Source organism: Limanda limanda, chromosome 19, assembly GCF_963576545.1.
Source record: "Limanda limanda chromosome 19, fLimLim1.1, whole genome shotgun sequence".
NCBI classification, from domain to species: domain Eukaryota; kingdom Metazoa; phylum Chordata; class Actinopteri; order Pleuronectiformes; family Pleuronectidae; genus Limanda; species Limanda limanda.
The window spans coordinates 12,739,057-12,751,973 of NC_083654.1; the positions used below are offsets into that span (position 1 = coordinate 12,739,057).

At 41.1% G+C, this 12,917-nt stretch overlaps 1 protein-coding gene across 2 annotated transcripts; it reads left to right on the forward strand.

The window, feature by feature from the left end:
* The first annotated feature begins 5,863 nt into the window (after window positions 1-5,863).
* On the forward strand, window positions 5,864-12,540 carry cibar1 (CBY1 interacting BAR domain containing 1). 2 transcript variants are annotated; one of them, XM_061093116.1, is made up of 9 exons: window positions 5,864-5,990; window positions 7,722-7,956; window positions 8,058-8,126; window positions 8,909-9,010; window positions 9,254-9,277; window positions 9,892-10,020; window positions 10,187-10,300; window positions 11,592-11,711; window positions 12,128-12,540. In XM_061093116.1, the coding sequence occupies exons 1-9, from the start codon at window positions 5,962-5,964 to the stop codon at window positions 12,236-12,238; spliced, it is 933 nt and encodes a 310-aa protein (XP_060949099.1). In that variant the 5' UTR covers window positions 5,864-5,961; the 3' UTR covers window positions 12,239-12,540. The 2 variants fall into 2 exon arrangements, with proteins under 2 accessions (XP_060949099.1, XP_060949098.1); XM_061093115.1 differs by having other exon boundaries at window positions 9,254-9,259; window positions 9,916-10,020.
* Window positions 12,541-12,917: the final 377 nt, after the last annotated feature.

Here is a 12,917-nt window from a genome sequence, read left to right on the forward strand (position 1 = left end):
CCACAGACATCAGTGCCATCAGCTTCTTGCAGTTTTGATTCATTTATAATTCATCATCCTGGACATTTGTCCAAAACAAATGGACCTGGGGATCCAATCTGAGTTAAGAAATCCTGAATGAAGCAGTTTCAGGACGTCTTAGAGGCGAATCATCGCGGGAACATTTGGGTCAATATAGGAAGCTCACTCCAGAAAAATATATACAATATATGTAATGTTGGAAAGTTGCTGAAACCTACTCCAAGACCTATCACTTTACCAGTGGAGTCAGAGAGAGTATCATACCTGGGGAAGATAAAGTTTGGACACAAATAAACTTCTCCGAACTTCCATGAGTGACGCTATCACTCGGTGGAACAGACAGTCAGGGGCAGACAGGCAGTGTTGGAGGCTCCCACTAATTTGATCTGGTGACATTTTCTTTGCCAGCTCCTGAGGGGAAAAGAGCAGCAGACAGGGAGAGAGGGAGCGAGAATAAGAGGCGTCTGAGAGAGAGTCAGAGAGGGAGAGAGAGAGAGAGAGATATGTGGGGAGAAGGAGAGGAGATTGGCGAAGGAGACACTAATGAACGCAGACAACAAAGACCCTAACCTGAGCTGCGAGCCCCTGGAGACACAGAGAGGTTTTTCATTGGGTCAATAAAAGCACTGGACCGTGACTGCGTCGGCGTGCCCTTCAAGCAACCGCTTAACTGCCGAGAGACGACTTCTGTTCAAGGTTGCTGGAGTTAAAAGGGGATAGCACTGAATTTCAGATCTGGAACGTGAGATGAAAAGATCTGGAGCATCCTATTTATGTGGGATGTCAAAAATAATGTCCATCTCACCTGCATAAAAATAAAAAACTCAGCCCAATTCCCATTAGTCCCCTTCACACTGCACAGTTAAATTCACCAGATCTGGATTCTTATTTTAATCTGCAGCAAATTGTTCACACAATAAATCTGATCAGTCCTTAAAATGTGCTTTTTTTATTTAATCAAGATCAATGAATTAGTGTCTGAGATTTAAATTAAATTGTTGAAGAACACCCTCTATCTCAAATCCTGGATCTACCCACTGATACAAAGCTGCACAAAAATGTAATTGCTTCTTTCCTGATACAAACGGACAAGTGTAATATTACAGTTTTTTCATCATATTATTTCAATACTATGTATGTAACTGCAACTTTTGTATTAGTTTCACTGTCTCATGTTGCTAATTTCATTCTCATTTCTGTTGCTATTTCTATTCTGCATTACTCTGTACACACTTAATATTTTTATTTAAATTACAATACATTTTTAATATTTTATTTTCAGCTATATTTCAAGACTTAACAGCCTATTGTTTTATTCACTGTCTTCTATAATATTATTTATTGCTAATACTGTAATCTTGGAGCAACCTGGCACAAGAATTTCCTTGGGGATTAATTAAGTCTTCTCTTATCTTATAAACAAACGCAGACAAAACATAACCTTCTTGGCGGAGGTAAAAACATCAGAAGAGGAGGTAGCTGCTGCTCTGGCAGTGGCGTGAACCGCACATCAGTGAATTTAATTTGAAGCTGACTCTTCAGCTATAACCAGGTTTATTCGCATGCAGAAGCTGATCAGGACTGTTCTCTTGACTGACTGTTGCTGTAGATTTTGTTCTTTGTTTTGAAACTCTGCAGACAGACATTTAATTGCTTCTGAGAACAAATACATTTGTAATTTAAAGACTAGTTTAAAATCGCTGGAAACTGAGTTTGAAGCGCAGAGAAGAGGATGGATTTATTTCCCACTGGATGTTCCAGGGTTCATTTCTGCAGAAGAGCAGCGCGGTGTCGCTCTGCCAAATCAGAGGCATGTCGCCGTTAAAAGGAAGGAGAGCGAAGGCAGCCAAAATCAGCATGATGGGATATTGACTCTTGGCTTGTAATTTCATTTTATGCACCAAGTGGCAAACAAGATATCACACTGTTCATAATCCTCAGTGTCCCTGAACACACACACACACACCCACACACACCTCCCACAGACTCCGTCTTGTTATTAACAGGGAATCTAAAGCCCTATGTGCCTCTCTATGTGGGAGGACAGCTTCGGGTCTAGGGTGTTAACGACAGGACTTGCACCTGAAGGGGTAGAGTCAACACACACACACACACACGCACACAAGCACGCTGGGGAACACATACTTGGTTGCCCCACTAAGTCCCCCCACGTCTGACATATGTCACTCCCAATCTGTTCAGCAGGCCACACATCTCTCCAGTGTGCTGCTGCCGCTGTGGCACAGGGAGCTGCAGAGGGGGAGAGAGAGTCGGGCAGAGCGAGCCGGAGACGGAGTGAGAGGGCACAGAGGGATAAAGACAGCAAGAGAGAGAGAGAGAGGGAGACAGGAGAGCATGAAGGAGGCAGGGAGCTGCTGCTGCTAAATGATACTTGGAAAACAACACCATCTGTTCTTTGAGAAAGTCAGACGCGCGGTCTAAAACGATGCCACCAATCATGAATACATTTACAAGCAGCCAATGAAAACTCGTCAACATGCCCCAGGCTTCGTTTAACACAAAGATCCAGTAGGATGTCAGGTACACAGGCGTCTGTCACATGGTGAGGGACCTTGAATCTATAGTGTCTGGTAACAGCCAGAGGAGGGCTGATGAGTAATGTGGATATGTGATGAGGAAGAAGGTAAAGAGAGACGTCAGTCAGTCATATGTCTGTGCATGAAAGGATATTTCAAACAGCCCAGAATCCACCTGTAACCAGGCAAATTTAAACACTCGTCTTGGGCAAATGGAATGGAAGTGGATTGCCATCATGTGGTTGAGTGATGCAATCACACCAGAAACGTCTCACTTACATGTTTCATTCACAAAAGCAGACACGATGTGACACCTCTTCAGAAACATAAAGATCAATACGCTGCAGGAAGCTGTGCAGAGATGCTAGATTCTCTTACATAGACCTTTCCCTCCTTCAGTCAACACGATGAGACTTAAAGAAAACTTAAAGGTTCAGTGTGTAACATTTAGTGACATCTAGTGGTGAAGAACATGTGGTTACCTTCAGTTGTCATAAAAACTCAAAATGTGTTAAGTTTGTTCAGTTTGGGCTTCTGTATACATATTTGAATATAAAGGGAACCTTCTAAGGTGAAGGAAACTACAATTCATACAATTTAGGTACAATTTAGGTTTACAAAATAGTGGAAATATCACTATGATTATTTTATACTCAATTTCTGACAATAGATCCCTCTCACCTAAGCATTACACATCAAATATTTTAACATTCAGATATGATCATGTATGTCTTGAAGGACAATTAGGTTATAAACCCAGAACCTTGTAAATTTAGCTTGATGCTGTTTAACCACAAGTTTAAATCTTTTTCCAGGAAATTCATAACAGTTCTCTAAAACCAGCATATTTACTGAGCAACAGTTCTTTCTGTAGCCACTCCTGGCGATTCTGTTTGGCTCCTTCTCTGGGTGATAAAGTGTTTTTTTCATGTAGAGAGAAAACAAAGCTTTTCAATCTCTCGATACAAGCTCTGACTGTAGATCAACTCCCTGAACTGAAACACAACTGCATGGTGTGTATTCCTCATAATCCCCAGAAGAGCTGCAGCTCCTCGCTGAATATGGACGATAAACGTTGGTTTCTAATGATTTCAAAGTCTTTAGAAGTCTTTCAACTGATCTACAGTTCATGAACTTGCTGAGCCTGATATTGGCAATTTGAAATACAACTACACAATTCTCACTGGGGATCGCACCCTCTCATCAAAGTTACATAGAGCAAGAACAGGCATTCAGGATAAGGAGTGGGAATGAAAGTGACACCTCTGTATTCCAAGTCAATGAACCATCAAACTAATTTTGAAACTTCTATTTTAATGTTAAAAAAAGGTTGCATAGTGTTGCTTTAAACTAAAAGTGGTTACAACACAAGGGAACACGGAGAGCACCATTATGTCTCCAGATGTGCTGATTTAAAATTAGTTTTGTTTTTTCATTAAATTATTATAAAAAAGGAGAGAAATAAGGTGTGATTAGCAACCAGCCGCAGCTGAGGAAAGTTACATCAGAAGCTCTTAACAAATAAATGAATCTTTGCAGGCATCAGCTGTAGCAGGAAGTCTAAACCAGATCCTCTTGGGATTCCAGGCACACAGCTCGATGCTATGACCATGTTTTACATCGCCAATCTGCTACAGTGGGATCTCCCCTGCTTCAATCCCATGGATGATTAAGCGTGATAATTAAGGTTTTTGGACATTTTCCATAGAGGAGCAGACGTGGCAGCTGGTGACATTCATGCATTCCCAAACACAGAGGAGGGAATTACAATGAGGCCTCCATTCATTTCAGTGATCACAAAGTCTGCTCCTGGCACCAGCTCAAAAACAGTCAAGCTGTTGTTGAAAAGGACTATTTGCAGCCCTCTTTGTTGCAATGTAGGCAATGTACCTTGATCTATTTGGGGAATTAGAGAAGCCATAGCCAAATATTTGGATTCATCCAGCAGGGGCACTCACTTCCTCGTTTCACTAACTTGGCACGGCACAGCGTTAAAGACTGAACAACTGCTTTTATAGCTTGTGTTTAGTTATTGTGATGCGAGTATAAATGAACTGTGAAATCAAAGAGTCAAAATCAGAGAGAGTAGCTATTATGAGACATTTAACAAAATACCTTTTAGGTATGTGCCAAACCATAAATTTAATCAACCTGCACCAAATTGCACAAAATTATAGGAGTTCCCTCAAAATGCCAGATTTAAAAAATCAAGATCTATGGATTATTCCCAAGGAAATAGGTGAAAGAATGCCCTATTTTGAAAATGTTAAATAATGTATAAAAATAACATAAAATCCTGTGTCGTCCCATTTATCAAGATTCACACCGAAATTGAATGGGTCCTTTTGGGCTCATGTCCCATCCTTCCACCAAGATTCCTGGAAAACCCTTCAGAGGATTTTGTGTAATCCTGCTGACAAACAAAAACTGACAGGGGCAAAAACATCACCTCCTTGGCAGATGTAAAACGAGGTCATGGTTTCAGTCACACTCGAAAAACTAAGATTTCAACACATAAGAATTAACATTCTCACAAGAGGCGGAGCTTGTCTGAGTGTTTTTTCATCAAATATAAATATTTTAACTTTTTAACTCTTTTTTTTAATCCTCGGTGAGAGTCTCTATGGAATACAAGTGTAAAACTGAATAAAATAGAAAGCAAACATCAAGCAAACTATGGCACAGCAGCGCAGCAATTTACTCAGGATTGTCAATGTTGTATATGCAGTTTATTTTACTGCTTTATAAGGGAAAAACAATCACTGAGGTGAGCAATATACAGCATTCCAGCTAAACTCAAAATGATACTCAGTAGAGCCCATATCTCTGCCAAGGCTTGACATGATTGTCTCAGTGGACAAAAAATCTAAAATTAGGTAAATGTTCACCACTTTCTAACTTTCTGCAAATTTTGGTAAGAATTTGAGCATGGTAAAGCACTCAAACAGCCAATTCATTTGCCTGAATAATAATAATAATAATCCTTACAATTTCAAAAGGGCCTCACCTGACCTTTGTTCAGTGCTTGGGCCCTAAATAGTAAAATAAACTAAAACAAGTTTGCTGGGACTTATTTTAGTAGTTTTCTGTCTAACATTGCTAAAACAACAAACACACAAATAAACAATTAAACAGATGCGTGCAAAAAAACAAGGTACTTGCTGAGATAAAGAACTTCACCGTCTTACCTGCAGCTTACAGGCGAAAGTGAAGCGACTCCATTTCCCAGAATGCACTCCTGAAGCGGAAACAGCAGGGGGAGGGGGAGGAGGAGGCGGGCTCCATGGAAACGGCAGACTGGCGTGCTAGCCTCGGGAGGAGCACGGTTAGCTAGCGGTATCTCTGCATGTGGATACACATCGGTGCTCGCTGACTCCGTTTGTTTCACGGCTGTTCTGTGAAGATGAGTCGGACTCCGGATGCGAGAGCGAGGTAAGAGCCGGTCCGAACCCCCCCCTCCGTTAACTAGGGACAAGCGTGTGGTCTGTTAACGTTAGCAAAGAGAGACAACTAGCAGGTTAGCTAGCTGCGGCTCACATTATGCTTATTTACTCCAAATAGCGACATGAGTGAGGACGAGTGGTTGCTCAGGAACTGTCCTCTTCTCAAAAGGTGATTCATTATGGCTGTGGATGAAATAAAGAGGGTTGACTGCACTTAGCTATATTGATGTTCATCAACACTGAGCAAATCAAAACAAACGGTGCCTCACATCTGTAGGGTGGGCAGTTGAACAATATCAATACAATCCTAGTATAAGTATCGGTATCAATACAACAAAGTTGTTTATATATATATTAATATATTTATTATGCATTGTGCAAGAAGTAAGGAGGATCTACCTGAGGTTTGCTAAATGTTTTCTCTTTATCAAGTGTTTGTTTGTCTTTCTCTGTCCATAATAAAACATTTAAAACAAGAATCGTAAACCAGATCATGGAATAGCGTGTTATGACCAGGATTCCTCAACCCTGGGAAGTACCAACTATAAAATACAATGTCTAAAATTTAAAGGACCGCAAAGCAGCACCGAGCGGGCCCCAGCACATGCATTTTGAAAGGTGCAAGCGTTTTGCCTGAAATAAATAAATAATGACTGAGGAAATATTGACACATAGAGCTGTTCAGGCTTGGACTCTGATCATGAGACAGAAGTTTGGTGGTGATAGGACAATGCACAGTGGAGTTATAACAACATCGTCTCCTTTGGTGAAGGATGAACCTTCGCTGTACCTCAATGTTTACACGGCTTGAGGAAATGTCCCAATTCTGAGAGAGAAAGAGACCTTAAGATTCCTTTGATCTTTGACCACTAACACTGTCACTGCAAGAGTGGAGTTGTTGTTGAAGGGTCAGCATCAAAGGATTCATGGTCCATGTATGTCCGCGATACAGGTGTACATGGTGTTTTAATGGCGTGTAATCAAACTTTGACGCCAAGCCACAGTCACATCGTGTGATGAAAAATCGATCTTTGAGTTAGTTTGTATCTCCATCTTGTTGTGATGACACTCATCTCAATTTGAAGTTGATCTGATGAAAGCCCTGGTACAAGTACCTCAAAGTACAAATGTGGAATATGGCCAATAAATGCAAAATAGCAGGCTTCCTGTTGCGTTTTTCAAATTGCATCTCCAAACTTTTTTGTTTGTCTGGTCATGATACACCTCTGTATGGATTTTTGTGAAGATCGGTCAATGTGAACGCGTTCCAGGGGTCCCGGGGGACACAGTTGAGCCATTTTGCCACGCCCATTGAAAATTCCTCCAGAATACGTACATTTTCACCACTTTCTAATTTTCTGCACATTTTGGTAAGAATTTGAGCATGTTAAAGCCCTCCAAAAGCCAATTCATTTGCCTGAATAATAATAATAATAATCCTTACAATTTCAATAGGGCCTCACTGTCTGTCAGTGCCTGTCAGTGCTCGGGCCATAAAAACATTCACTCAGGAGTAAAGATGATGATATTTGACTGATTTATTTGTATTTTATCTCTATGTGTTTGGCCATATTACCCAGCCCTATCACACCCACAAGTTTTGTTTATGTTTGGGTTATTTGTTTAAGATCATATTGCCCCACACAAGCACTTCCTTGTCCTCTCCCACCTGAACCGCTGTTTGATTACTAATGTTGACATTGTCCTCCACCCTCTACAGGGACAACCAGACCAGACAGATCCAGGAGAAACTCACCAATGTGGAGAAGCATTTCGGGGAGATGTGCCAGCTGTTTGCCGGTTACGTGCGTAAAACAGCCAGGCTACGGGACAAGGCCGACCTTCTGGTTCGGGAAATCAGCCTGTACGCAGACACTGAAACGCCAAATCTGAAGAGGGGTATGAAGCAGTACGCCGACCACCTGGCCAAGATCCAAGACTACCGCCAAGCGGAGGTTAGACTACATCAGCTGGCGTCCTTAATAATGTCCTGCTTACAGCCACAGTCTGAATGATGAGTAAGACATAAACTAACATGAACTGTTCTGTCTTGCAGGTGGAAAGACTTGAAGCCAAAGTCATCGAGCCACTGAAGAGTTATGGAGCTGTTGTGAAACGTAAACGGGTAAATGTCACCGTCAGCCATGTTGAGGTCTACACTGATTACAAATGAGCCAAAGCACAATAACAGAGCTGAAACCATGATCCACTTGCAATTACTGTAAAATTATATCAACTGTTGCTTACTGAGATACTTGTTGCAGAATTATTTTACTCCAAATATGTTTACATTTTTTAACTTCTGGTTTATTTTCAGAGCTGGACATAACTTTTCCAGTTGTTAAAAAAACACACTCACATTTTTAAATGATCCAAAGATGTTGAAATTGTCCACCTTCTCATGCAGTTCCCCCCATTTGTGTTTCACTATATTGCAAGATTACACGTGTCATGGCCTCTCAGGATGTAGTGATAACGTCAATTTAGAAACAGGATATAAATGAGGACATAGTTGGGATCACACTGTCTTGGTCAGTACCACTGTGTGGCCACATGAGTGCAGTGTTGTTTTAATCTTAATATCCCAATCCTTCACAAACCATTCTTTATGCCACAGCCTGCAGCAACCCTACTTAAGGCCATGTTTTGATACTGGTACCAAGAATATCAAGTATCTTCGTGATATTTTGGAGTCTTTGTTACACATATATTGCTCTTTACTTTATCTTTCAATCCATTTGCTTAACATTACAATGTTTCAGAAGTTTGCACAACAGGGTGCAGTTGAGGACATGATTAAGAAACTCTGAGGTCTCACCAAATACTTTTAATTAAGTCCTTGGAAATCTAAATCAGCATCACTGTTCATTTTCATAATGACTACTGTGTCCTTGTGATTTCATGCAGGAGGATCTGAAGACGACTCAAAGTGCCAGAGAGAGAGAAGCCAAACAGATGGCTCAGCTCGAGAGGACCAGACAGAGGAACCCCTCAGACAGACAGATCATTGTATCCTTTCATCGTTCCTCTTCTCGTCTCTCACAGCCAAAAGATTCAAATGTTGATAAGTTATTGATATTAGTTAATGTTTAAAAAGGGAAATAAACTTGAACGTGTTTGGAATGTTTATCTAGTCAAGTTTGAAAAGGCTTACACAACATTTCTTTACTTAACAATTACTTGATTCAATAATAATGTGCAGTTCAAGACCAACAGGGAATGATTTGAATTTTTCCTTGACCTAGCCTTCAGTCTCAGGTGTGTCCCACGATATCTGTGCTTCTCATCGCTGGTGATGAATAACTTCGAAGATGACACATGTTTCAGAGTTAAAGTTCAAATGGGAGAACAACAACTTCACCAGTAACTTTTGAAGAATAGTCTGTTGAAAAATGCGGCGACGGCCACATATCTTTTTCATTAGTCTTTATTAAGTGCATCGTAGGAGTGACTTGTAACTGACTCACACACTCGTTTTCCACAAGTGGAAGGTGTTTAGTCATTGTCCGACCAGTTCTACACGCCAACCTGCATAACCTGTAGGAAGTGAGAGTAATAACAGCAGCTCTTTTTTTTAAGGTCATGTCCTCTGCATGTAGAAAATGTTGTATAATTGCAGGTTTGCAGAAAACAGTAAATAGCGCATGTTGGACTGGAACTGCAAGTCTAAATCTAATGGTACTGCAATTTTTCTACTGGTTGATACTGGCCTGGTGTCAGCTGCTTCACACTGCACAAATCACCTTACACATCACGCACTAATTCCCTAAAGAAACGAATCAACAGGTTTAAAGGGATGTTGTTGGATTCTAAAGTTTTTACATCAATTGTGACACGCTAATGCTTTTGACCTTTGATGCCCTCTTGCCACAACCTGCCGTGTTTTGAAGTTCCTTCTTTTGTTTCGCCACCAGGCTGAAAGTGAGCTCCAGAGAGCCACCATGGACGCCACGCGGACCACCAGGCAGCTGGAGGAGACCATAGATGAGTTTGAGAAGCAGAAGATCCGGGACATCAAGGTCCGCTGTGCTCAGCTTTCTGTCCACCTCAAGTTTAGAAATTGTAACTGTTCAAGCAGCAAGTGACAGTGAAATGAAATCAGACAGTGGTGATTAAAGACGTCAGTTGTTACGTCAAGTCTCATTGAGTACTGTAAAATTTTACCTTTCTTTCCCTTTCATATAGAAAGTATTTGGTGAGTTTATGACAGTGGAGATGTCGTTCCATGCCAAGGCCTTGGAGGTCTACACCTTGGCCTACCAGAGCATTCAGAGTGTGGATGAGGAGGAGGACCTGGAGGTAGGTTTCCCTGTAGTTTTCCCATATGACAATGTTTTTGTAGAGGAAAATCTGAGATAGAATTATTCCCGAAAAGAGTTATGTGTTTTACTGTGTCACTGAACTGAGAGTCTTTATGTCCACCCTCTGCTTTGTACTCGATTAATCTCATGGTTATATTTAACAAGATTAAGCTATCAAGGTCTCACTCCCTTTACTCATCAACTGCTTGCCCATGTGCAGTCCACACCCTTCATCTTATGTCGTAACTTTTACAGTAACCTGCGGCGACTGCTGCACGATTCAGAGTCATGCCAGCTACTGTACTTTTCTGTGTTTACAGCCTGGTCTCAGAGGTTTAACAAACTATTTTAAGAGATAAAGCCCGTAAAGGAGAAGCAAACGATCGATAATATTCAGTGAGCGAGGTTCCTCCAGCAGATGCCCTTGTGCTATTTCCCTCCACCCCTTACCATCTCATCTGTGTGTTTTTGCACTGAATCATCTCCCTTCCATTCATATCGAAGCGAAACTCCTCACCCAGCCAAGGCTGTTTGTCAGTGAGTCATAGCACAAAGCATGGCAGATTGAATCATCTGAAAAAGCCACAATGACAGGCATGAAGATAATCCTGATCAAGAGCCGGTGCGGATTGCATTGTATATCTAGTGGAAACCAGTGGTGTGGTTTAAACTGCAGTTTGGCTGCGTGGTCGGAGGTGCACCCACAGAGATGCTTTGTTGACTAGTGACAAAAGCTGATTGTCAGCCAGGTTATTGATTTCCTGGATATTTTAGGCTGCAGAGTATTTCCTTTGTGTGTGTTTTCCCCTGAAACTCTCAGTTGTGTATATCTGAAACTTAGAATGCACAAATATTATCAGATATCCCTGAACTGTATCTTAACATCTGCAGGACCAACTACAAAAACAACCATTTTGAGAGATTATTTTATAGATATTATGATTGCGATATGATTTAAAATCTAAGTGGAAATAGTATTATTTATACTTTTCTTACATATGCAGCATAAGAATTGATTTCATAATATCTTTGATTAATTGATAATAATTTTGATTTATATAAGACCTTTATCTAAGGCTGCTTTACAGAAGTGTTGATCCCGACTATGTACATGTGCTGTTTGCTATGTCTGTGTACACCACGGCCACTTTAAGTCCTTCCTTAAATTCGGGGTTAACTATCTTGCATTAGAATCAGTGCCCATGTTACCCCATAGGTGTGTGTAGGCATTGTTGCCATTCCTCTGTGTCTCTGTGGAAAAGTCTCGAGCCTCCTACTGTCTTTGGCAGGTGTTCAGGAGCTCACTGCACCCCCCTGACTACCAGCAACGCTTAGACATAGTGCGAGCAAATTCCAAAACGTCCCTCGATCAGACCGGCTCCTTCCTGAGCACAGCAGGAACCTTACAGGTAAGATGCAGATGATGCTTAACAGTTGACTCTAAAACTAGAATTCCCCCAGAAGATCCCTCTTGAGCTAGGTTTTTGTTTCTTTTGACAGTTCCAAGTTTCATTTTAATGATGGAATATTAAAAAAAAAAGTCTCTTCCTTTTTTTGGAAACCAGTAGTTTCCTCATACCACAAGAGACTGGTTCTCGATAACAGCGAGTCTTATCAGTGCTGCCAGGGTTTGTGCTCGGCATCACCGCAGCCATCTTTCACTTTGAAATTCCCCCATGTCATAGCATGCCGCTATCGTCACGCATTTCCTCATACAGTCAGTGTTACCACAGCATTTTCACATCAGATTCCACAGTATCAACAGTCGTGATTAGTGACTTTCTGCTGAGTGTTCTTCAGTGACGGTTTATATTTGTTGTCACAGCAACAAAGAGCTTCCATTCAGCAGACCGGAGGTGAGGAAGAGGAAGAGGACAACGACGAGGATGAAGATGAGTCTGACGAGGATGAAGAAGACTCAGAGGACGATGATTGAATGCTAATTAAATTGTCTTTTTTTCTTTTTTGCATTTATCTGTATTGGGGAAAAAAAGGGATATCAAAAGATGTACCAACAGTAAAAGCTGTGTCATTGCCAAAATCCCCTGTCACAGGTGGTGTGAGCAGTATTGTATTGGTGTTGTGTTGTAGCTGTGTGATGCTCTGTCAGGGAGCACGTTGTTCTTTCCACCCAGTGTTTGTTGTTTCGCTATATTTTTATATCTCACACATTAAGAAAACCGTGCATTGTATAGACAAGCGCCTTTTTAAATAAAAGAAAATCAGTTTGTTATGTTCCGCGGTGTTCCAGTGACTTTCTGTTCTATAATAAGGACATGGTGTACGCTCAGTCACTTTGCATGAAAACGCCAGCAGAGTGGCTGATTGTTATTTCAGAAACTGTTCCGAGTGTGAATCAGTCTAAGTGATGGTACTTCGTCTGCAGCTGAAAGTGACTCATCTCGAACACAGACATGTAAAAGTCAGAGGCATTTAGCAGTGCACTGTCTGTGTTTATCAGTATATTTAGTGTATATATGTGGATGTGTGTACTTATATCTTTGGAAGGATCATTTTGGGCCTACACCTTGCAGACTGAGGACATTATGCTCTGTCCTCACTTTTTCAAAGGGCTGTTTAAGGTTAAAAACTAGCTTAGGGTAAGAGCTGGGGTA